General features: G+C 43.3%; 1 protein-coding gene across 1 annotated transcript in view; it reads right to left on the reverse strand.

The window, feature by feature from the left end:
* Positions 1-24,079, reverse strand: part of CWF19L2 (CWF19 like 2, cell cycle control (S. pombe)) — a 156,753-nt gene that overhangs the window by 68,417 nt on the left and 64,257 nt on the right. The window contains exons 11-12 of the mRNA XM_025198254.1: positions 10,988-11,113; positions 7,224-7,361 (exon numbers count right to left, since the gene is read on the reverse strand). Coding sequence (XP_025054039.1) covers positions 7,224-7,361; positions 10,988-11,113 — 264 coding nt within the window. The remainder of the gene's footprint in view (positions 1-7,223; positions 7,362-10,987; positions 11,114-24,079) is intronic.

Below are 24,079 nucleotides of genomic sequence, written 5' to 3' on the forward strand. Positions count from 1 at the left end.
AGGAGCAGGATTCGCATAGAGCCACCTCCTGCAGGCCCCGGCCTTCACTGCACTGCAAGCCCAGCCCCAGTCCAGCACCACCAAAGCCTGAGTCATACCCAGCGCCACCGCCAAGCCAGGCAGAGCTGCTGCTCTCCTCCCTGCACCGCCCAGACTTCCACCAGGACCCAGCAGGTCCAACAGCTCTGTGCAGGTTCCACAGGGAGCCCAGGCAGTGCAGGAAAGAGAGCGGCAAGCTGCAGGGCATGGTTTGGGCTCCTGCAGCACTGGGCTGGGGTCAGACATGCAGTGCAGTGCCAGCCAGGGGCTGTGGGAGGGGGCTCTGCAGGAATCCCACCCCCACCTGCTGGCAGCGGCTACCTCCGCAGAGGCAAAAGTCGTGGGACTGGCAGACCAGAGATACGCGGAGACCTGCAGGCCCAGAGGCAGCTTGTGCCAGAACTCCCACGCAGTCCCAACCCACCCCGAGCCCAAGCCGTGATGCCTTTCCCAAACCCCTGGCACTGCTGGCCCAGCTGCTCGGGTCCCAGGGGATTGTGGGTGCATGGGTGTGACTCCTACCCCCTTCCTGCTGCAGCCACCCAGAGCTCACGGCCCGGGCTGCCCTATGGCTCCTCTGCACTGCCACCACTGCCTTGCGAGGTGGCCTGGAGGAGGCGGTGATGGCAGCGGGGCAGGACAGGCTCCAAAATTATGTGAGCAATTAACGTGTTAAAAAAATTAACATGTTAATTGGTTCTTGCATTAATTGCACTTGTTAACGGTGATTAATTGACAGCCCTTAACAGTACACAGTACAACATGTAGGAAGCAACAATCATTTAAACATACAAATACAAAATGGGGAATTACTGAGTAGGCTGCAGTACTAAAAAAAAGGACCTGGAGGTTACAGTGGACCAAAAGCTAAATATGATAGCAACAAAAAAGTATTATTCAAAACAGATAATAGTTAGGAGAAAACATTAACAGGAATATTGCATTCAAGTAATGGGAATTGATTCTTCCATACTCTTCAGCACTGGTGAGACCCTGCATGGAGTACTGTGTCCAGGTAATGTCACATTTCAAAATTAACATGCAAACAATTCACAAATCTGGAGGAGAGCAAAAAATAATTAAAGGATTAGAAAGTCTGAGAGCTGAAGAAAGGTTGGAAGAATTGGGATTATGTAGTCTCGAGAAAAAATGACAATGGGAGGGAGAAGTAAGTGCTGATAAAACAAAGTGGGTTATTATAACAAAGATAACACAATGAAAACTATGGACTTAAACTGGTACCAAGGAGTTTTATGTTAGATATTAGGAAGAATTCTGAGGATAGTTAGAGACTAGAACAGATTACATAAAGAAGCTGTAGAATCTCTGTCACTGGAAGTTCAAGTGCAAGTTCAACAAACAATTGTCTGGAATAATCCTGCCTTGAGAAGATTGAATTAGATGACTTCCCTGCTTGAGTGAAGCAGACAGTTTGAGCCAAGGACAGCCCACCCACCCTGCAAGCTGGGGTTTGCAGGGCAGGTGCAGAGCATCCTGGGATGCTGGGGGACTTAGAGTTAACTGGAATCTGGAGGGGATCTGGGATAGAAGTTCAATAAATTGTTTTAGCTTAAATCAGATAAGTCTGATACTACATCCACTCAGTTTTGGCCATTTGGGCCATTTTGAAAACAGTTTATGTCCACTGAGCTTCTACTGTGTTACAGATTTGAACCAGTGTCCAATCACTTATACCAGTTTAAGTGTAATTTCTGTCCCTAACCACAAAGAAAAAATAAATCCTGCTATGTGCATCTTTAATGTTATGTGCCACTTTCCCAAGCTCCAGGAGAAATTAATCCTGAACCTTTGGTATTGTAGCCAAGCTCCCTACCACTTGCTAAATGCATTAATTACAATTTCTAATCCCAGGAACAGACCACTAAATTCTGTGGACCAGTTAAATCCATCTCCATCAGTATAGCCAACGCATCAATCTAGCAGATTCTTTTTGAGAGGCAGTTAAGAACTGGACTTGGGCCTCCAATACTAGAGTTCTGGCTTTTCCTCAGGTGCAGCTGTTTATTTGGTACCAAATTTAACTTTAGTTCTAAGTTCCTCTATTGTTCCAAGCAGAGAGATATTTGGCAAACTAACTATAAAACAAGAACAGCTTCAGGGGCTTGCTCAATAAAGGCTACAAGAACATACGTATTAACAACAGTTGGCAGATAAGAGTCCAAGGACTCTGAGTCTCTAGCACACCTTCCTATAAAGACAGGCTATTTTCATTAGAAAAAACTATGGCTAGAGCAGTGACTCTCAATCAGGGTGCCATGACATCTTTTTAAGGGTGCCGCAGGGTGCCATGCAACATTACCACCGTTAAGTGTCCAAACACCTACATACAGACCATAAGATGACTTCAGAGATTTCAAAGAGAAATCTATAGTTCAAAAAAACATTCTGACCGGCTGTGGTCTTTCTGAGTTATTTGATACAGAACAATTGCCTTATTTTCCATATTAAAAAAATAAAGAAAAAACAAGTGAAAGTTAAGAGGTGGCATTTTCTGAGAGACAGTGGTTCTTTAAAAGTTAAGAACCACTGAGCAAAACAAACAGATGTCATTAGTTTTTGTCCGCTGTGTAGGTTCTGTTCAATATGGCATGCTGAAGCACAATATTGTGGAGATTTGTTTACTGTGGGTGGAATATGCCTTGAACAAACTCCACTATCACAAAAAAAATTACAAAAGGCAATTTTTGGTAGCTTAACTGAGGAAAACCCTAATGGCTCTGGAAAAAAATAAAACAAAAGGCACTTTCCCCCAAAATGAGGACACCCCGCCAATCTAATTTCTGCCCTTTTCCAAAGCAGTAATTGCAAATCACTTCCCTTGATTTGCAATTAGATTTTCATAGAATGGGAAGTGATGAGCAGCCTTATTAAGAGCTGCCATCACATCTCCTATGCATTTTGGTATATTACATTTATTATGTAAGAGTTATAAATTAAACATTTTTCAAAGCATTAGCTTGGCAGCAAGGGATAACTTATTTTATACCAAGAACTATCCCTAAGAAATAATATTAGACACTCAAAAGCAGCAGTTCATCCTGATAAGATGAATGAAACTACTCAGCAGAGTTTAAGGAATGGCTTTTCTTCCATCTTAGACAGAATATATCATTTTCAGACTTTCAGCAATGTCCTCCCACTACTCTTCTGAAAGATGAGGGATTCATTTTGGTGAATATATTTTTCATTTTTCTCTTAAAGTACAAAAGAGAAATCATTCTTAAGTGTCAAGTTTGTGCACTATGGGGGTTCACAGACATGACCCCCCCCCCAAAAAAAAAAAAAGAAAAGGCCACAGAGCCTATATAGATCGGGCACTTCTGCAGGGCTTTTTGGTATTTTTATCTAATAGTTGATTCAATTTTGGATAGTGCATAACCTCATCTTTACCAACCAACCAGGCTCCAATCACAGGTTCTATTTTGCTCCAGTCAATATGTACCACCATTTACATTACCTCAGTTGTCTTCTACAAAATATAATAAAACAGAAATCCACATGTTCCAAGACAGCTTAAGATGTGATTAATCTTTGCTTGGTAGCATAAGAAAAACAGAGCATGCAATGTGTTATCCAAACCCTGCTTAAATCAATATGAATCTTTCCACTTATTTCAATGGGTTTCAAAGCAGGCCCTTAATAGGAGAGAATCCAGCAGCAGTACAAAACAGAAGAAATGCAGTAAATTCAAAATGTAGTACATTACTTGTTAGAGAGCTGCATGCAAAAATGTTGAAATGAAACATGCACTACTATTTTATGTAATGTCTCAGGAGGCATTATTATGTAAAGAAGAGAAATCTTGGGAGGCCTGGTTGTGGATGGAAGAACAAGAGTACCATGTTCTTTTGAAAATGGTATGAGAATATATTTTCATTTTACTTGGGTATTTCATTTTTATACTATAATTCTTTGTGCTGACAGTTTGTATTCTTTACATCTGGTTTTGTGGAGTCTGATGGAAAATACAGGACTGAAAATGACACCTTGAGTCACTGCGTCTAGTCCTCAAATATCATAGGCCTTCATATAATCTCTCTCTCATATATATCTACCTTCAAATACTTGCTCTCTCTCGCTCGCTCATTCGTTCTCTCTCTCAAAGTGATCAAGAATTTTGGTGTGGGCTACAAGTGCTGCATTTTAATATATTGTTTGCCACAGAAAAGTACAAATAGATAGTAGTAAGGATACCTTGCTTTGCTTTATTTTTCATTTTATAGATATCCTTTGTTACTAAACATTACTTTTCTAAAACTCAGGAGATTACATATGGTATTTCAAATTTTAATAGAAAAAAGAATGAATTGCAAGCTATGGATTTTTTCTCTTTATAAAAAAAAATCAAAATTATCCCCCAAAACCTAAATGTGAGTTTGTACAAGACTGAAGGGTTTAGGTAAAGCAGTGACAAGAGCATAGGAAATTAGGGCTGGAGGGAACCTCACAAGGTCCACAGTACTCCAGGTGAGGCCTCACCAGTACCAAACACCTGAAGAAAGCATTTCCCTTGATTTGCAAGTGACACTCCTGTTAATACAACCCAGCATGCTGTTACCTTTTTTTTTTTAAACAAGAGCATGCTATTAGGTCACATTTAGCTCAAGGTCCACTGCAACCCCCAGGTCCTCTGCACTACTTCAGATAAGCCAGTCATTCCCCAGTCTCCATTTATACGTGCAGCTATTCTGTTCCAAGTTCAGAACTTTAAATTCAACAAGGACATGTCCCATCTGATTCATTTTGGACCCTTTCTCCAGTTTATCCAGGTCATTCTAGATCTTAGGCCTACTCTTTCAAGTGTCTGCAACTACACCCAGCTTGGAAATGTCCTTTTAGAAGGTATTTACTGTTTGCATAAGCACTCATACATGCTCACATGCATGCTCTTCATTTAGAGCAGGTACCTCTTTCTTTTGATAAAGCTAAGAAGAATGCATCTGCCCTGGAGGGGACTGTAGCAATCTTACCTGTCAAAAACTTGTATTAAAGTCCCATAAAAATTAATTGATTACTCACCTGTAAAATAAAATGCATGAGTTAGAATCTGTGAAACTGGAACATAAATAACGATTTAGGAATCTGATTTTAGTCATCTGGGTTAGCCTTTTGTTTTAAGTACTTAAAAAAATTAAACTGCCAGTTGACAAAATGTATTAGCTGAGAAGGGAGCAAACCTTTTTGGCAAGCATTCCACAACTTACCTCTGCACCCTTCCTAAATCCCCCACTCCTATCCCCATTCCCTGCCCTGGGTTGTATTAACAGGAGTGTCACTTGCAAATCAAGGGAAATGCTTTCTTCAGGTGTTTGGTACTGGTGAGGCCTCACCTGGAGTACTGTGGACCTTGTGAGGTTCCCTCCAGCTCTAATTTCCTCTGCTTTCTGCTCCCAGTACTGGGATCCCTGCCAGACTTCTGCTTTGTTTTCTGCTTCCTTCCTTGTGCTCCTTGCCTGATTTGCTGCTCTGCTTTCTGCTTCCTGCCCTATCTGCCACTGTGCTCCTGTCCCTTCTCTAACTGCTATGTGCCATATATAGAGGCGGCCCATGGTACTTGAGGTAACCATGCCACAGCTTGGCCATCCCTGCATTTAGCTGATGCTATGTCCCATTTAGCAATGCTCTTTCTAAAAAAAAATATTTAAACACATCAAAACACCAAAAAGTAAACAAGAAAAATACCTGTGGTCAAATATCATGTGATAAAATATTAATTTCTTTATACTGCACTTATTACTCTGTAAGTTTCAAAATAGTTTATTTCCTTACATTCAAGTAGTTATACTTTGTAAATGTTATGCAGCCATGCTTAAAGAGTTAGCAGCTTTAAATGACTGATTCTGCTCTTGTACAGTCTGCAGAACACGCCCTCCCTCCTCCCCCTGCCCCCATTTAGTTAACTACAAGCATAAACTGGCTCCTAGGGCTTTAGCTTTCAAGTGTATGGTGGGAAAGCAGAAACGGAATGTTTGCCAGAAGCTCTGCAAAACAACTCAGATGAGAAAATCTGTAAACCTTACTGCTTTCTAATATTTTGATAGTCCCTGGTCAGGGACTTCCTGACAGATGGTCTATAGCACCAGGCTGCTTCCGACAGCTGTTATTGCTCTTTTGATTCTTCCAGCTGTTTACAAATCTTTCCCAAGTGTTGCTGGAAGGAGGGCTTTTGGCTTTTCTAATGCACTCAAAGGCGGTATACCTCTTTCTAGATGAAAGGCATAAATAATCTTGCTCATGACCTGGTCTAGTTCCAAACTATAAGCCTATTTATGACATGCACACCTCTTATCTCAACCTGTAAACTGGTGTACAAAATATTTTTTTGATTAAAAAGAATCAAAACCATATTTTGGAATTCAGAGTTTCTGAAAACCGACATGGATGTACAGGACTATCCTTAGCAATAACATTTTTATGAAGTTGAGATTCCTGGAGAAACTAAATGCTTTGATTCCCTTTGTGCAAGAAGTTTCCCTGCCAGGCAGAAAACAAATTTAATTAATCAATTTAAATGAGAACATTTCCTCAATTTTTTAAAATATAATCCAACTAAGGATCAGAATAGTCAGCGATCTAATTGCTGTACCTAGTCTCTCTGTGACTGGTGAGCCCTCTGAATTCACTGAATTATTTCAGGCTGGAGCTGTGACCATTGTTGTGATCAAAAGTCACAGCACAGTGTTAGTCCCTGATGGAAAGCAACAACAAGGCAAATACATTTTTCTTTTCTGGAATCTTGAAGAGGTACAGCAAGCTTTCAGTTCAGTCTAACTCACCACTTGGACCTCCAGCTGTCTTGCAAAGGACAAACTGGAACTTCAGGTAATGTATTTAAATCCTCAAGGTGGACACACTTTTGACCACTAAAGACATGTTCATCATAATGTGCGCACACAATGAATTTGTTCTGATTTCAGAAATCCAAGATGCTGCCAGAAGATACTTCAAGAGAATGCAATGGATTATGCTACATTTCCATCTTGTCCACATGTGTATAAAGCACTTTCTTCTCTAGCACCAGTAGAATTATTTTTCAAGATAAAATTGGAAAGTATCTCTGATAGCAGAGTGGCTGAAAACTCAGAGACTGTATCCTTCTTGACATTTTTAGTAAAAAAAATGCTGTTTCAAGCTTAACCACAGTCATATACTCTCTGTCTTACCTTTGAAGCCATTCGCATGAATAACAGGTTTTGATCCTCTGCTGTTCTTGTCTTTTCATTTTTGACCAAGTCCTTCAGGCTCAGATTATCATCATCCTGAAAGTACTTAACTCGTTCTTTATCTACATGAGTAGCGACCTGAAAAAAGAACATTTTAAAAATTAATACTAATCTGATAAAAAAGACTGGGTGTGAAATCCTGGTCCCACTAACTTCAGTAGGGCCAGGATTTCACTGAGGAGTTTAAAAACACCTAAGGAAAGAAATACAAAAAATAACGGAAGACATAACAGTCCATGAGGATCAGATGCTCTGAAAAGAAGTTATTTCAGTCTTTGAATTCCCAGGACCCAAAGACCAACTTGTACCAGAAACAACCATTGTTGCAGCCACCAGTTAGAACTCACACAGCGTTGATGCCTCTGTTGTGTGATGCTACCACAGCTAAATAAAAGTTCTATTCTAGTTCTCATTAGGGCTACAAGCATTACATTTCTACCAAAAGAAATGCCACTCTCCCAGTAGAAACTACAAGTGTACAAACATGCACACTGTTTCTCCCACCCGAAAATAGCTGTTCTGGGAGAAAAAAAACCAACTCCAACCCAGCAAAGGTTACTCCCAGAAGAGTTTCTCCTGGGGGAATGAACACTTGTACACTTCCCCGCAGCTTAACTCCTCCCAGGGACTAGGAATCGAACCACACAGAAAGGTTCCTGTGCCTTCTAGAGACCAGGGTCACCCCAGTCTGAAGAAGGTGTGGGAGGCAGCTTCTCCCAACCACATTCATTCCTCCCAGTACACTGGGAGGAGAGGGGAGGAAAACCTTCTAGCAGCTCACCACTGGCTCCTTACCAGGGGCCAAGCAGACGGAACAGCATGGTAAAGCCCACACCTGCTCTTCACACCAGGAACTCCAGTGCAGGGGGCAGGCAGAGTCTTGCAGTGCTTTGCCCCACTGCTCTAGTCCTCCATAGGAACAAAAGAACAGGAGCAGATGCTGCTCCCTATGCTTTCCCCAAGCTGGGATTACACTGGTCTCAGGAATGCACGACGAGCAAGCGAGGGGAGCAGTAGCAGTCTGAAAACCTGTATCACTCCGTCTCCTGAAATCATTTCCAACCTCTGATGCCAGCTTTGGCCATTTGCAAGGGGCCTAAACTAAGCTGCAGAAGTGTTGCTAAGCAGAAGACCCAAATCCTGTTTCTGACTGATTCATGAACCTTTGAAGATGTGACATCTAGCTTGGTCAGCAAAGTAAAGGAAGCCATCAAACACAATTAAACAAACCACATGGCCTGAAAGGAGATATGGGAAGACCATACATGAAAAAATTCATATACACTATATCATAGCTTTATCTTAAAATATTAGTAGATGTGCACTGATATATCGGTCACATACTGGATCAGCAGCGATAAAAGGAAAACTAACATTATTGGCTGTCACCTTTTTTGGCCAAGGTAGCAAATAATGTCACCAATAAATGCCGCATGCATGCGCACAGCCACATCCATGCACACAGCCAAGAATGCAGCCTAGCAGCTTGGAGAGCAGAGTCCTGCCAGTAAGTCTGTGGAGGGGGCAGATCAAGGGCCCCACAGTGAGGGAGGGAGTGGGGCAGGGGCAGGTACTTCCCAGCCAGGGTAGTGAATGAGACCCTGGGGCCAGGACAGAGCCATGAGTGATTCATCCAGTGACTCCCCGCTGCTGCATGCACCCCTGGAGGAGGTATAGGGGGGCATGTGTGCCCCAGATTTGTGCACAGGGTGGAGACAGGCTGCCCACTGCGGACTGGGAGCCAGGGGCTGCACCAGTCCCTTCCCGGTGGGGGGGCTGGGCCGGGGTTGGGAGTGGGGCAGCGTCAATTGCATGGGGCAGGTGGCAGTAGCAGCACTGGGAAGGGTGGCTATGGGGAATTTTGAGGTGGCTTTAGCCCAAGCCCAAAGCCCCTACCTAGAGCCACCCCTGCTCGGGACACTCCGCTCTGCTATCTTTACCTCAGGAGCCCCACACTGGCCACAGTGCAGGGCTTCCAAGGAAAAGGCAGCAGAGCGTAGTGCCCTAAACAGGAGCAGCACTGGAGGGGAGTTGGGGGGCTATAACGACCCCAAAATTCCCCTCAGACCACCCACAGCCACTCCTCCCAGTGCCACCCCCCCCACCCACCCTACTCCCAGCTCCCCCCCACCCCAGGAAGAGGCTGGGGCAGCTCCTGGCTTTAAGCCTGAAATGGGCAGCCTGCCTCTGTCCCACACACAAATCTAGGGGGGCACATGCCCCCCATGCCTTCCCCAGGGGTCTGTGCAGCAGCGGGGAACCACCCCCTCTCCCCACCTTCCTGTGCCCCCTGGTCTAGCCACACACAGCTGCAACCTGCATCCCAACCCAGCCCTGTGGTCCCATTCACTGTCTGCCCCTTCCCCACTCCCTTCCTCACCACGGGGGCCTCAAACTGCACCCCCATGCCCCTTCCCTCCCCCATGCCCCTTTCCCTCCACAGACTTAGCTGCTCTTCAAGCTACCAGGCTGCATTTCTGTAAATCAGCTACTAGATCGTTATCAGCCAATATGGCTGGTTAATAATTAGCTATCTGTATTGGCCAAGAAAATCTCTATCAGAGCACTCCTAAATATTAGCAGTAGTGACTGATATAACTAAATGTATTAGATGTTATTTTGCTATAATAGATGTATTTTGTTAAGATGTTTAGATAATTTGTAAAATAAATAAATAAATAAATAAATAAAACGGAAAGCCTTGTCAGAGAAGACCATAAACTAAGGTAAAAGAAAAGAAAAGAAGAAACAGGAAAGCATTGAGCAATATTTCACAATGGAGAAGGAAAGGAAAGGAAAGGAGAAATCCTCCCTCTTCTACACATACCCTACACTGCACATAGAACAAATGAATCTGTGAAAAATCAAATCAGACAAGAAGTCTGCAAAAATGAACCCTTACTTGAAATCATAAGAAGAAGAAAGATTAAGTGGTCTGGACATGTAACAAGAAGGCCCAGCACCTTTGCCAACACCATCCTGCAAGTGCTGTGAACAGACGAAGAAGAGGAAGACCTAAGACAAGCTGGACCACCAACATCAAAGACAGCATGGGATTAAAATTGACTGACTGTACAATGATTGCAAATGACCAGGTAAAAGAAACTTGGAAGAAAGTTCTTGCTAGATCAAAGGTGCCCCAACAGTTGGTGCGGCCTTGGAACTGACTGACTGACAGACTGATATCACCATGAAACGATTATTCCTTCCCAAAAATTTACATGAATATGTTTCTCTTATACAGGAAAAAGGAGGTATCTATTTTATCTTTTTTTTTTTTTTAAATCATGCAACTATACAAACAAAACAAATAGGACTGGAAATAAGAATAGTTTTCACTGTGTTATTTAGTTTGGTGTAAAAGGTGGTCCCACCGATTCTCTTTGGTTACATGTTTTATAATAAGTATTCTCTGTTTGGCTATGATATGTTATTACCATGACAAATACTTTTAAATTGTTTTTAGATTTACATTAAGCTGTTTCCATGTAAATACTAGTAGAAAATGCCAGCCTGAAAGTGAATATTGCCATTAATTAAGCAACCTTCCAGCATCTAGTTAATGTGATTGTACTTAAATTTACTTAGCTTATTTTCTAATCTATCTACTTTGTAAGTAAATACTTATACCAACAATATTCCATCATAAAAGTGCATTCATGAAATAGTCTACATTTCAATAAAGATATTAGATAAAAATATACCATCTGTCTTTTTCTCCTTCCTCCTTTTGGCTCCACTGGTTCTGCCACTGCATTCACGGGCCATGACCTTCCAGATTGATCTGTCCTGACAAGGACCACTTCATGATCTTCTTGCAAGCCTGCAGCCTGTTAGGTTTTAAAACAGGTTAAGATTTTTGGTAAAAAGGACAGGAAAAAAATGGAAAAAAACAAAAACAGGAAATAGCATATAGATCATTTAAAGCCCTAAAACTTTAAAATGCAACAGGTATGTTACTTATTAATTCTCACATAAAAAACATAACACATTTTAACACAGTTGTTATATATTCTAATATTTAAAAATATATTTCAAAATATGAAGTCAAGGAAAACATAGTGCATTTAACAGCAAATATAGTGCACTTAGCAGCAAATCCAACATAAATAAAACCTATCCCAAAAATTTAACAATAGGCAGTCAGTCGTTTGCTGAAAAAATGAAAACTATTTCTTAATACTTTAGGTGAAAAAACATACTAGAATGACCTAGTTCAGGGGCAGGCAAAATATGGCCTGCGGGCCAGTTTCAGCCAGCCAGGCCCTTCCATCCGGCTCGCAGGGCCACTAAACAATTTAGAAAATGAATATTTATCTGCCCTGGCTGCCTGTCAAAGATGACAAGAACCAGGGGCAGTAGGACCCAGGGAGAGCCGGTGGCAAAACTAAACAGCTGCAGCGGCAAGTCTAGCCTGGCCCCACCCCACCTCCAACCCCAGCTGGAAGCCTCTGCCTAGCAGGAGCTCCTAGAGGCTTCTGGCCTGGGGCTGTTCCTGCCTACCCACACCAAGGAAAATACAGATAAGAAGGAGGCAGGGAGGAAGCCAGGGGAGGACCATGGGCAATCGCCCCAGGCCTCAGGGCCAGTCAGGCTGGCTCCTGTGGTCCTGGCACTGCAGCTGGGAACTAAGTGGTGCTGGCAGGCAGGTGGGCAGAGGGGGAGCGGGGAAATGGCTGCAGCAGGTGGGGGGAAGGGGTAGCACACAGGCACGCAGAGTGCAACAATAGCCAGGCAGGAGCACAGGACCAGAGCCAATGGGGCCCAGAGATGGGTGGCAGGAGCACAGGGCCAGGCTCCTAGGGGCTCTATGGAGCTGGGCTGTGCTGCTCAAGCAGGTAAAGGAGGAAGCCAGCTTGGCTCCATAGAGCCTCTGGCAGTCCAGGTCTCATGCTCCTGCCACCCAGCTCTGGGCCCCGTAGATGTTGGCCCCGCGCTCCACCCCAGCTGTTGCTGCACTCCGCACACCTGCTCACTGTCCCTTCCCCCCACCTACTGCAGCCATTTCCCCGCCATTTCCCCACCAATAGTGAACTTCTCTTTGTCCCAAGAGATCATTTTAACTCAGAACACTTCCTGCAAACCATTCTCAGTTACAGTGTGGAACTGAACTTCTGTTTGCACTCTTACATACCTAAATCTAGGAGTGGGTCTCAGGCTGTGAATTCCCATTTCAGATCAGCAGGGAGCTCTGAAGAGAGGTGAGAATTCAAACCCAACCCTCTCTGAAGCATTTCTTAGTTTGTTTAGTAGTTTCCCCACATATCCTACCCCAATTCCCAGCTCAGTGTGCTGGTTATTATGAATTTGGATTCCAGGCACCTACTACTCCCCATGCATAGAATTAACGCCTAATTCAGGGCTGTGGATTTGACTCCCTTTAGGGCCAGGTGCTGAAGAATTAGGTATGGCAACACTGTTGTGGGTCTAATCTAGCCCTTGGACTCTCTGTGCCTTAGCTCCCTACCTATAAACTGACAGCAGCACTTCCCTACCTCACAAGACAGTTGTGAGGTAGATAGATAGAGACAGAATACTCCTCAGGAAACAAGTGTTTCATTTCATAGACATTTGGGCTGGAAGGGACCCCGGAGGATCATCGAGTCCAGCCCCCTGCCCCAAGGGCAGGAAGTCAGCAGGGATCACAGGATCCCAGCAAGATAAGCATCCAAATGTGTCTTGAAGGCGTTCAAAGTGAGTGCTTGAATGGCCACCGGCAGCAGTCTATTCCAAACCTCGGAGGCTCGGACAGTGAAGAAGTTCTTTCTTATGTCCAGCCTAAATCGGTCACGGCAGAGTTTGTGACCGTTTGATCTTGTCATCCCTTGGGGCGCTCTAATGAACAAACGTTCCCCCAGATCCTGATGAGCACCCCTAATAAACTTATAGGTGGCCACCAGATCACCCGAGCCTGCACTTTTCCAGCTGAAGAGTCCCATGGCTCTCAGCCTCTCATCATAAGGTCTGTTTTCCTGACCTCTGATCATGAGCATGGCTCTGTGTTGCATCCTCTCAAGCTTCTCCACATCCTTGTGGTCATCTTGTGGTCTCATGTTCATCTTGTGGTCAATCATGACCCCCAACTCCCTTTCATCTGTGGTGCTAACCAGCGTAGCACTGCCGAGCCTATAAGCATGCTGCACGTTTTGCCTCCCAAGGTGGAGAAACCTTGCATTTTTTGGTGTTGAACACCATCAGGTTCTCATCCGCCCATTTCAAGAGCCTGTCAAGATCTGCCTGGATCACCCTCCTGTCCTCAGGTGTGGATGCCTTTACCCCAGAATTTGGTGTCATCCGCAAACTTGGCCAGTCCACTTCTGACACCAATGTCCACATCACTGATGAAGATGTTAAATAGTACAGGCCCTAAGACAGAGCCTTGAGGGACCCCACTGGTGACCCCACACCAAGACGATTGGCTCCCATCAACCACCACCCTCTGGGTCCTACCATGGAGCCAATTCCTCAGCCAGCAGATTGTGGTGAGGTCGAGGCTGCAGTTAGCCAGTTTAGCCAAAAGGTGATCATGGAATACCAGATCAAAAGCTTTTTTAAAGTCAAGATATACAACATCAATTTCTTCCCCCTTGTCCAAGTGATAGGTCACCTGGCCATAAAAGGAAATGAGATTGGTCAAGCAAGGCCTACCTGCAATAAACCCACGCTGGGTACCCCTCAGGATATTGCCTTCAGCTAGTCTGCTAAGGATGGGCTCTTTGATAATCTTTTCCAAGCCTTCCCCAGGATAGAGATCAGGCTGATGGGCCTGTAGTTTGCCGGATCTACTTTCCTCCCTTTCTTGAAGATAGGCACCACATTGGCCCTCTTCCAATCTTCGGGCACTTCACCAGAGCGCCAAGAGCTCGCAAAGATCCATGCCAGGGGCTGAGCTATGATGCCCTTGGGTGTAACCCATCAGGGCCAGCTGACTTGAAGGTATCCAGCCTGTCAAGATGTTCCTTCATGAGGTCTGCTTCGATGGAGGGCAAGGAATCTCCCTCACCCAGGCCTCCCTAACCCACAGTGGGTAGGGGCGTCCCATGGGACTGGTGAAAAACTGATGCTACCCATTTAGCAAGTTCACTTTTTCTGGGGCATCGATTGTCAGTTGCCCCATCTCATTTAGCAGGGGTCAAATGTTGCCCTTGCTTTTCCTCCGGCTCCCCACATATCTAAAAAAGGACTTTTTATTATCCTTGATATTTGTAGCTAGCTGGAGTTCCATCACAGCCTTGGCTTTCCTGGTTTGCTCTCTACAAGTCCGGACTGAAGCAGAGTATTCCTCCTTGGTAGTGGTTCCAGCCCTCCATCCTTTGTAGGTCTTCCTTCTAAGACGAAGGAGGTCCGCCAGTTCGCTGGAGAGCCAAGGGGGCTGCTGTGCCCTTTTGCTGCCTTTCCTCCAAGATGGGATGGACTTTCCTTGCGCATCCAGGATTGCTCTCTTGAGGAGCAACCACTTGTCCTGAACTCCCCCTCTCCTTTGGGTTGTGTCCCTTTAGGGCCTCTCTGGCAAGCCTCCTTAGCTTGTCAAAGTCAGCTTTCCTGAAGTCGAGGACTTCTCTATTACTGACCAACTTGCCAGTTTTATGGAAGATGGTGAAGGTGATCAGCTCATGGTCACTGTCACCCAGCTTCCCTTCAATCATTAGGTCACTGATTAGGTCGTCCCCAGTTGCCAGTAAGAGGTCAAACAGCGCTTTACCTCTTGTCAGCCCATAGGCTTCCTGCATCAGATAGAGGTCATCCTCACACGAGAGAAAGCTTTGCAACCGCTTGGATTTGGCTGAGTGCTCCTCCCACGAGATGTCTGGGTAGTTAAAGTCTCCCATGACAACCATAAACCAGGAGCGTGCAGCCTCAGCCAATTCCCTGGTTAACTCCTGGTCAAGGTCTTGACCCTGGGTAGGGGGTCTGTAGTAGACTCCCACCATAGTATCCCCTGTGCCGTGTTCCCCACAGATTTTAACCCAGAGGGTCTCAAGTCGTCCACCATGGGTGCCAATGTCGGCTTGAAGGGACACATAGCTTTCCTTGATATAGAGAGCTACGCCCCTGCCCCTTTTGTCCACTTGATCCCTCCTGTACAGGGTAGAGCAGTCTATACCTGTGGCCCAGTCATGGGTGGAGTACCACCAGGTCTCCATTATCCCAATGTCATCATAGTTATTTGAATTTAGCAGAAGAACAAGTTCCTCCTGTTTATTCCCCAAGCTCCTGGCATTTGTGTATAGGCACGCAAATGTCCCCTTAGGGGCCCTTGCCTACATTTTGATTCAGGGCTGGGGTGGGTTCCCTTAAATGCCTTGGTCTGCTGGCTTTGCAAGGGTTGCTCAGTGGGCCAGCAGTGGCAGTAGTTCCCCCTCCCCCGGCGGGCTTATTTTAAAGCCCGGGGGAGCAGGTCAGCCAGTCTGGCTGAGAAGATCCTCCTCCGCAGTGGAGAGAGGTGGAGGCCATCCCTACCCAGCAGTTTGCTGCCTCTCTCTCCAAAGAGTGGACTATGGTCATGGAAGCCAAAGCCTTCCCGATGACACCAGTGCCGCAGTCTTTGATTGACTACCTGGATCCTACTCTCCCTCCTCAGCCCATAGTCCGAGACTAGGAGGATCAAAGAAAACACCACCTGCACCCCCAGACCCTTAAGCCCCACACCCAAATGCCTGTAGCTCCTCATGACCTGGCTGGGAGCACTCCGAGCCATGTCATTGGTGCCCACATGGATAAGGAGCATAGGGTAGTGGTCAGTGGGCTGGAGGAGTTTAGAGAGCTTCTCCACAATGAAATTTAACTTTCTGAAAGAAGGCATGTACAGAATAAGCTTCTTGCTTACCAACTGGTAAAAAAATAAATAAAGGACAAAGAATAAAAGATCTCAGCATAAGTTAATCAATTAAATCAGACCTAATAAGGGGATTCACTAAATCTGGTGACATTAAGACAGACTTTAGTTTTATAAACAGCTTTATTAATCTTAATTTGAGGCTATTTTCAAACAAATAAACAACGCATCTCCCTTGCACCTGCCATCCCTACCTAATGAGAGTCTGTCCTGAAAGCTCCAGTGAAGTCTGAAAATTCTGCACTTATGAAAGTATGCTGACTCCAATAGCTTGATTATATTTTTCAGGGAAACTTCCACAGAAACTGAGAAGTTATAGGTAAGAAAATACAAATAAACAAGGAACCTGTATGCTCAGTCTTTCCTTTATCATATCATGACATCAATTTATTTCCTCCTTTGGCAAAATAATCCAAAGTATCCAAAGCATTAGGAATTAAATCTACTTTTTTCTGCCTTGATTGTTATCTCTTCATATTAAGAAGCATTTTCTTGTACATCATGCCTCTCATTCAAATCAGCCTTACAGTATGGGCTATTTTCAATACTATGGATGTACAGCTACTCTGGTTATCTAGTCAGCGCTTAAAGGCAAATTCTGCAAAGTCTAAACCCTGCTTACAAGGAACAGAACATACTTATGAATGATCATGAAAGCAATCAACACCTCATATGCCCAAATCCTGGCTTCACAAAAGCCCTGTACAATTGAAACATTATAATTTTTTTTGGTCATTTGTCCTATTTAATGCAACCCTTTGCATTTTTTCATATTAGTTCTCTACACCAGGGCTGTTAGATTGGTAGCCCACTTCCAGTCTCCAAGGGCTAATGTGTGGCATCCAGGCTCCTGTCCAGCTACTACTCCACACGTTGTTCCCATTTCTGCAGAAGCCAGAGTCCAAGGATGGCTGGAGGTGGCCCCAAGAGATCACTGACCTTGCAACCATGCTGGTGGGGAGGCTATGGCTGCCCAAGTAGCTGTAGGCTCTGGCAGGGGGCTTGCACTGCCAACAAGGGATGGGAAGAGTGGGTGTGGGGATGGGAAGACTGGACTTCTATAGCAGCAATGGGGCTTCACAGCAACGGGTAACACACAGCTCCAACAAGGGGAGGGGGAATTGTAATGCCCACATGGCAGTGGGGGGATTCCCATGGCAGTGGTGAGAGAAGGGGATGCACACAATGCGGGTCCCAGGACCCTGCACAGAGTGCAGCCCCTGTAGCATACAAGGGCCCAGGGCCTACAACGGGTATAGTGTATGGTTCCAGGCCACTGTGAACTGGGAAAGCCTTACTGGAAGTATTCATGCAAAATAATGTTGTGAACAAGCATACGCAAAAAATTCCAACTTAAAAATACCACCCTTGAGAATTTAATGAGTAGCAACAGACTGCATGAAAGAGGGAGACACATTAAGAGATAAAGACAAAAATACAAAATATCCTACTGTTTGCATAGGAGACTTGAAATGAGATACTCAGTTATCAATACAGGAGACAGAGGCACAAGATAGATGCAGATGTATGAGCTTTACAGACCAACCTTGCACCAAGACAAGACAAGACTGCATGCAATAACAAAGAACTCAGTGTTAGATGAGCAGAAAAACAAGGATACAGTGGGATGAAAATTAAATTCAGTAAGAAAAAGAACATGATTTCCCTGTCATGTTTTAAATGGTGGAAGTTTATTCTGAATCTGGAAATAACAAAAGTAGCCAGTGAGACTGCTGAAGATGAAGGGAGGGATGGAAAATATGGCTCTGTTTCTCTTTGTGCATGAGAAAATGGACAGCAAAATTCTACATATTCTGAAGTTTAGTGATTTAAGATTGGAGGAGGCCATAGAGCTATGATTAGTGGAAAGAAGACTATTCCTTGTCATCCATCTACTGAAATAACAATCAAGACTACTGCTGTGTATGGAAGGTTTGTATCTGATGGAAGAATTGCTCATACAAAGTAATACTGACCAAACATTCTATTACTATTCAGCAAGACTGTCACCAACAGCAGTGAAGCTTAAGGCTAAGTATAGACATTCAAAAAGCCTGTGGCAAAAGCACTTTAAATATCACACTTTACTTAAACTGCTATAAGTCAGAGCTCATTTGAATCAAACAGACAATCACCGTTCAGTGGGGGGGGGACTCGCACTGGCCAAGGCCAGCAGGTAGGGAGAGCTACGCCCTTCCAGCGTGCCCAGAAGACTCGCCAGGCTGCAGGAGACTGCTGAGAGCAGCCAAACGGACAAGCCATTCCTAAACTGGCTGCCTGGCACAGGGGAGCAGTACCATCCCCCACCTGCTCTGTCAGCAACAGGAATCAGAGAAGCAGAGCTGGAAGGGACCGCCCATGTGTCCCTCCACTGCTGATTGGCGGAGGGGCCCCATCACTCACTACCCATGCTTACCTCCTACGCCTGAAACCGCAGCTCCTGGCCAGTCACAAGCAGTGAGGGGCAGGACCCCTCTGCCAATCAGGGGGATGTGAGGGGGGATGTCCAGGGGAAACTCCAAAGTTAAAGAAGCTGCAGCGCCGCACACTTTGCATGCAAATTCCATAGATCCCTACCGATAACGTGTCCATAAAGAGTTAACTTAGAGTGTGATCCGTCATTTTTAAAGCGCTCTATGAGCCCTGAACACCTGTTCTGTTACAGCTATACAGCACTTTCTGTGTGTTTATAGCACAATAGGTGTAATGTTTATACCTAGCCTAAAACACTTTTAAGAAGGCTGTATTTTAAACATACTTTTAGTTATAAGGTATGCTGTGAGTTTGCAAGGTATGATGATAAACCAAATACTTGTCATCCTTGTATATTCTTGATATATCAGAACTCCAATTATACCCTGTCCAGTGAACTGGGATTGTTTATTAGTTTGGGGATTTACTTCAACTTGACATAAATACGTTTTTAAAAGCATCCATCATGAGCTCTAAACGTCTTTGCCAAAAAATTAAAGATACAATCAACTCAAAGGGAAGCCAGCAGCTGTTCCTCACCACCAAGCCAAAAACCTAACCAACCACAACTAAATGAAGTCCAGCCACAACCACCTTATCCGACAAACATTATTGCATATCATTCCACTGTCTTTCCCAAAGAGCTGGACCTTACAAGGTGCCATGGAAATCATAAAATTCAACTGTTCTGAACCACATGGAGACGAGCAGCAAGCAGGCTCCAAAACAGAAGACACTCACGATGGTTTCATTTACCTGTTGTTGTTTCCCTCATTTCTATGCTTTGATGTACAAATACACAGGTACTAAAAGAAGTTTGGGGGGGGGGGAAGGGGGGACGGAAATCTTATTTTGGAATGAATTCCGTTTAGGTGGTAAAAGTCTGCTTCAAAAAAGCTCTATTACCCACTCATATGCACGTCTTCTCCATTAATGCACATAACAATCACATTTGCTGACAAGGAAGTTACCCACTTTCTGCACACAGGTACATCCATTATTAGACATCAGATATTTCATTTTTAATGAACTGCTAACAACTTCACAACATCTGGGTGACTAGTGATCTAACAAAAATTCATTACAATGAACATAATTAAAAATGCTGCTTTGGTCAAAAGGCCTCTTTCAGGTTGTAGAAGGAAGCATGTGTCATTAAAATCCTGCTGGAGGCAAGATTGTGGTCTTATGTCCCTTTTCCACCTGTTGAAAGCGATTGTTCAAGGTACATATAATCAGCTCTTTCTTTAAATCTTCCCTCACAAAATTAACCCTTCCAGCTTCCTGATCATTTTTGTGCTACTTTGAATGCATTCCATCTGCTAAAAGAGATGGTAAGCCAAATCTAAACTCAATATTATAGATATGATCATATTTGAGCTATACAGAAAAGGATCACTATTACATGATGGTCCCTGATCATGCTGCTATTGCTTACTATATTATCATACAGCAAACTTACAACTGGTTTGCTTAACAATACCTACCCAAGACACTTTTTAAACTAACATTTTCTAGCTCCTTTCCTCCAGCTGAATCTATGCTTTGGCTTACTTTTGTTCATAGCACTGTTTTACAAATTTTAATGATGCAAAAATTGATGATAATATTTGGGTAACTTTAAAATGCAACAGGTATTTTTGTATGTTTGGTGAAAATGGATCAAGGTTCATCTATTAAACTAGTAGAGAAAATCCTGTCTGCTACCTTGGGTTTGGGGAAATTCTCATAACTGCTATTATCAGATTCACCTGAATCCAAGACAACTGCAAATTTAAGATGACCCCTCCCTAATAATTAGATTCTATACATGAAAAATTATAAATCTGCTACAATTTTCCATGTATAGAATCTAATTATTGAAGGGTCATCTTAAATTTGTGTCCTTCCCCTCCTCCATGCTGTAGCAGGGAAAGCAGTGGCAAGGGGGCAAGTGAATGGATATGTTTAATGGGGGGAAAAAACTCATCTTGGATTCCATCTCTTCTCCCCCCCCTATTTTTGTCTAGTTTGACAAAGACCTACTGAATCTAAAAATTTTAGATCTATAATGGCAATTCCTATGGTTCAGTGATAACAAAAACTATAATTAGTTTATGTACAATGGTGCCCATTTAAAGTTAATGCATGCTGCAAATGGGGTAAAACATTCTCACTCCTACTAAAAATAAATGAAGCCACTTAGGAGATTTTACAAATATTCCTCTAAACTCTTACTAACCATGAAGAGAACATGCAAAATTAACTTACTACGTTTGATATAAGGTTACAAAAACCACTATGGCAAACCGTACATGTATAAAATATTAGAAGTGGTTATACGGTTTTCATTGAGTTTACAAGAGTGGCTTTAAGCCTGTAATACCCTCTGATATGTTATTATAATGTAATAGTAATTTATAATCCTGGCCCAAAGATCTTACCCTCTAAAAATACCAATATTTAAATAAATTACTGAACTAGAGAGAAATTATATGCTCTGACCTATGAAGAAATATGAGCACATACAAACTGAAAAATGACAAAAACCTGTACAATTAATGTACAAACTGTAATAAGAAAACAAAGTTGATAAGATACCTTTAAAAGATGGCAGTTTAGACAAAAATAAAATCTGGAAAGATCTGTAGTCTCCAGAGACGGAGACTGTTCCATAATTTAAGAGTAGAAAATGAAAAAAAGCTCTACCACCGAGTGTGCAGTTTAATTTGAGAAACAGCTGCTCAACTGAACAGCTGAGCAAGGAGAGTGAGGGCTGATAACTTGAGAATGGATCTATTAAACTAGAACTGCTTTTCAATACTTACAGCTGAAGTGAATAATAAAATGTTAAAAGTCAGTATATTGTGAGATGCAAAGATAGTGAAACTCTCAAAGAACTAGGAAAATATGGTCCCAGTTTTTCAAGTTACTGAGCAATGAACAAATGCATATTGCATGAGCTGAAGAACACAAGGGTGACTGGAGATCAAAGCCAACAGCTAGATCAGGCAACACATTAGAAAAGAATAATAAATTCAATATAATATTCAGTACAGAAATTACCGCTAACAAAGGTCGCTACCTTTGACACCTTAGCTAAGAAGGAAAGTATTTTTCTTCCCTTGATGTCGACAGTCAGAGGAAATGCTTTGAAGTCATCTACAACTTCATTCTCTACTAGAGAAGCTAACCCCCAGATAATCAAATGTTTATCCCACAGGTCAGAACTTATCCTGGCTCTCCTCGTTGCTATTTGTGAAGTCACTGCTTTCTCTCATATATTTATTTATGCATTTGTTTATTTTTTATTCGATTTATAAGCTGCCTCTCCCAACAAAGGCCCAAGAGTAACTTACAAGAAGATAACGACTCCTTTTTTTTAATTACATGGGAACCTACCCACAGCAATCTATGCCTTTGAAAGCTCTAGAGCTGGATTATTTAAACATGACTCTATGATCAGCTAAACCAGAATTCACCAGCATGCCACTTCAGCAACAGCAACTGCTGAAGAACTATTAGCCTAGTGATGCATTCCATGTATTCACTATACTGGCTCTGTATGCATCAAATCAGCTTCAATGTCTGTGTGTTAAACTTCAAGGTCCTCCATTTCTTGGGAATAATGAAGCTGTCAACTTCAAGGGTGATGCTTGTAATATCAAGAGACAACTTCCTTGAAAACAAGGCCAAGGCTGTGAAATTTGTTACCAGAAGAAATTAGAATGACCACAAATCTGCATTAGTAAAGCATGCTGGTATAAGGCTCATCTTTGAATTAGCTTTCCTGAAAAAAATCAAAGAATACAAAAAAGAAGGGAGTGAAAAGACTGAGGAAAGTAGAACAGAGAAAAGAAAAAGGTGCCCTTGCTAACTCAGAAAAGTAGATAGACCCACACATCTGGATAGTATCATCTTTCAGGAGGCTCTCAGAGGAAAATTCAAACAGGAATGTATACTCCTAAAATGAAACTTGGCAAGAGTTTAAATGGTTAAAGTCAAAGAAAGCAATTCATAGAGACCTCATCTAACCTGGGTAGACTCAATGGCAAAAACTGACCTAGCTACCATACAGGTGGGATAAAACACTTAAAGCACGACAAAAATGTGCATGGATGGAGCAGGTACTATCCTGGACCATATGCAACACTTCCCCTCCATGCACCACCCCTCCCCACCCAGTATTCCATTAACATGGCAGCTGACCCTTGTTACCTGTCAGCTCTGTGTTCCTGAGGGAGCCCTGGCACCCAGCTTCCGGGACTTACAAAGGACTTTTTCTATTCCCCCCCTCCCCCCACACCCCTCATCTACCCAGAACTAAGCAGAAGAAAAGTTTAATGGGCATCTCGGGCCATACATTCCCCAGTCCCAGTATGAGAAGCATAGTTAAACTTGATTGACTAAAACTCAGTCACTGGGTTAGGGAATGCCAAGGCAAGAGACAAGTCAGAGGGGGTATGGGCAACATTTGAACAATGGTTAAGGGTTCATCACAGCATCCAGCCCATTGGAGCTCTGCTGTCATACTTTTCCGGGGATGACTGGTGGAAGTCCTCCCCACAAAGTTTATGAACACTCCAAGTAATCCCCTTAAGTCTTGTGAACCCAGCATTCATTCCTGCCTGTGGCAGGGGGTCAGGCTAGATGACCTGTTCAGGTCCCTCCTGACCCTAGCTACTATGAAACTATGAAAAGACTACAGTAAGATCTGAAAGCTATGCTAAACTGAGGCTTATTCACAACACGTAAAATACAAAACACTGATGCTGACTTCACAGTGCAAGCATAGCTAGGCCATTTGAGAAGAAACAATGTGGTATCCTTTCCAGTATATCTTCTATATTCATAATAATTTCAATGTGGCTCCTAGGTGTCTGGTTACTCCTTAAAACTTAATCTTTGTCCTGGTTGTTAATGAGTTTCTTGAGATGTTCCAAACCAGATAACCCCTTGTCACTGAGAAAGGTAATTCATTTAAATGTAAACTGTTTATAACAGGATTTTCCCTGTCAATTATTGCTTGGGACCCTCTTGATTTACACAATTAAAAGAATGCTTTGAAGAGGCTGGACTAAGGGTATAAGAAAGCTGTAAAGCAGCAAACAGTGTGCTTCAAGAGAGAGAAATCTCTCTGACACCATCCGCTGTTATTCTCAAGAAGCTGAGAGAAACACATCGTCTCCCTTCAAGGATCGCACTGGGAACTTTGCTTGTCAACAAATCACCCGAGCGCCTTGGAACGATGAGATCCCAGCTCTCTCTCTTTCTTCCTCTTTCTCTCTAAGCATAGTTTTCTGAACCTAAATTGTATTAGTTAAGCTTGAGCTAGGTTTCCCCAAATACTCAATTAAACCAGGGTAATATTGTAATTGTTTTTGTTTGTTTTTCCTTTGCATGTCTATTACTACTAGTACCATTATAAATTTCATATACTCAACAATAAATAACTTTTAGAGTCAAACTGGTGGTAACCAGATGTATTTTTCCTTCTCTATTTCCCCTT

This window comes from Alligator sinensis, unplaced genomic scaffold, assembly GCF_000455745.1.
Source record: "Alligator sinensis unplaced genomic scaffold, ASM45574v1 scaffold802_1, whole genome shotgun sequence".
Taxonomy (NCBI): domain Eukaryota; kingdom Metazoa; phylum Chordata; order Crocodylia; family Alligatoridae; genus Alligator; species Alligator sinensis.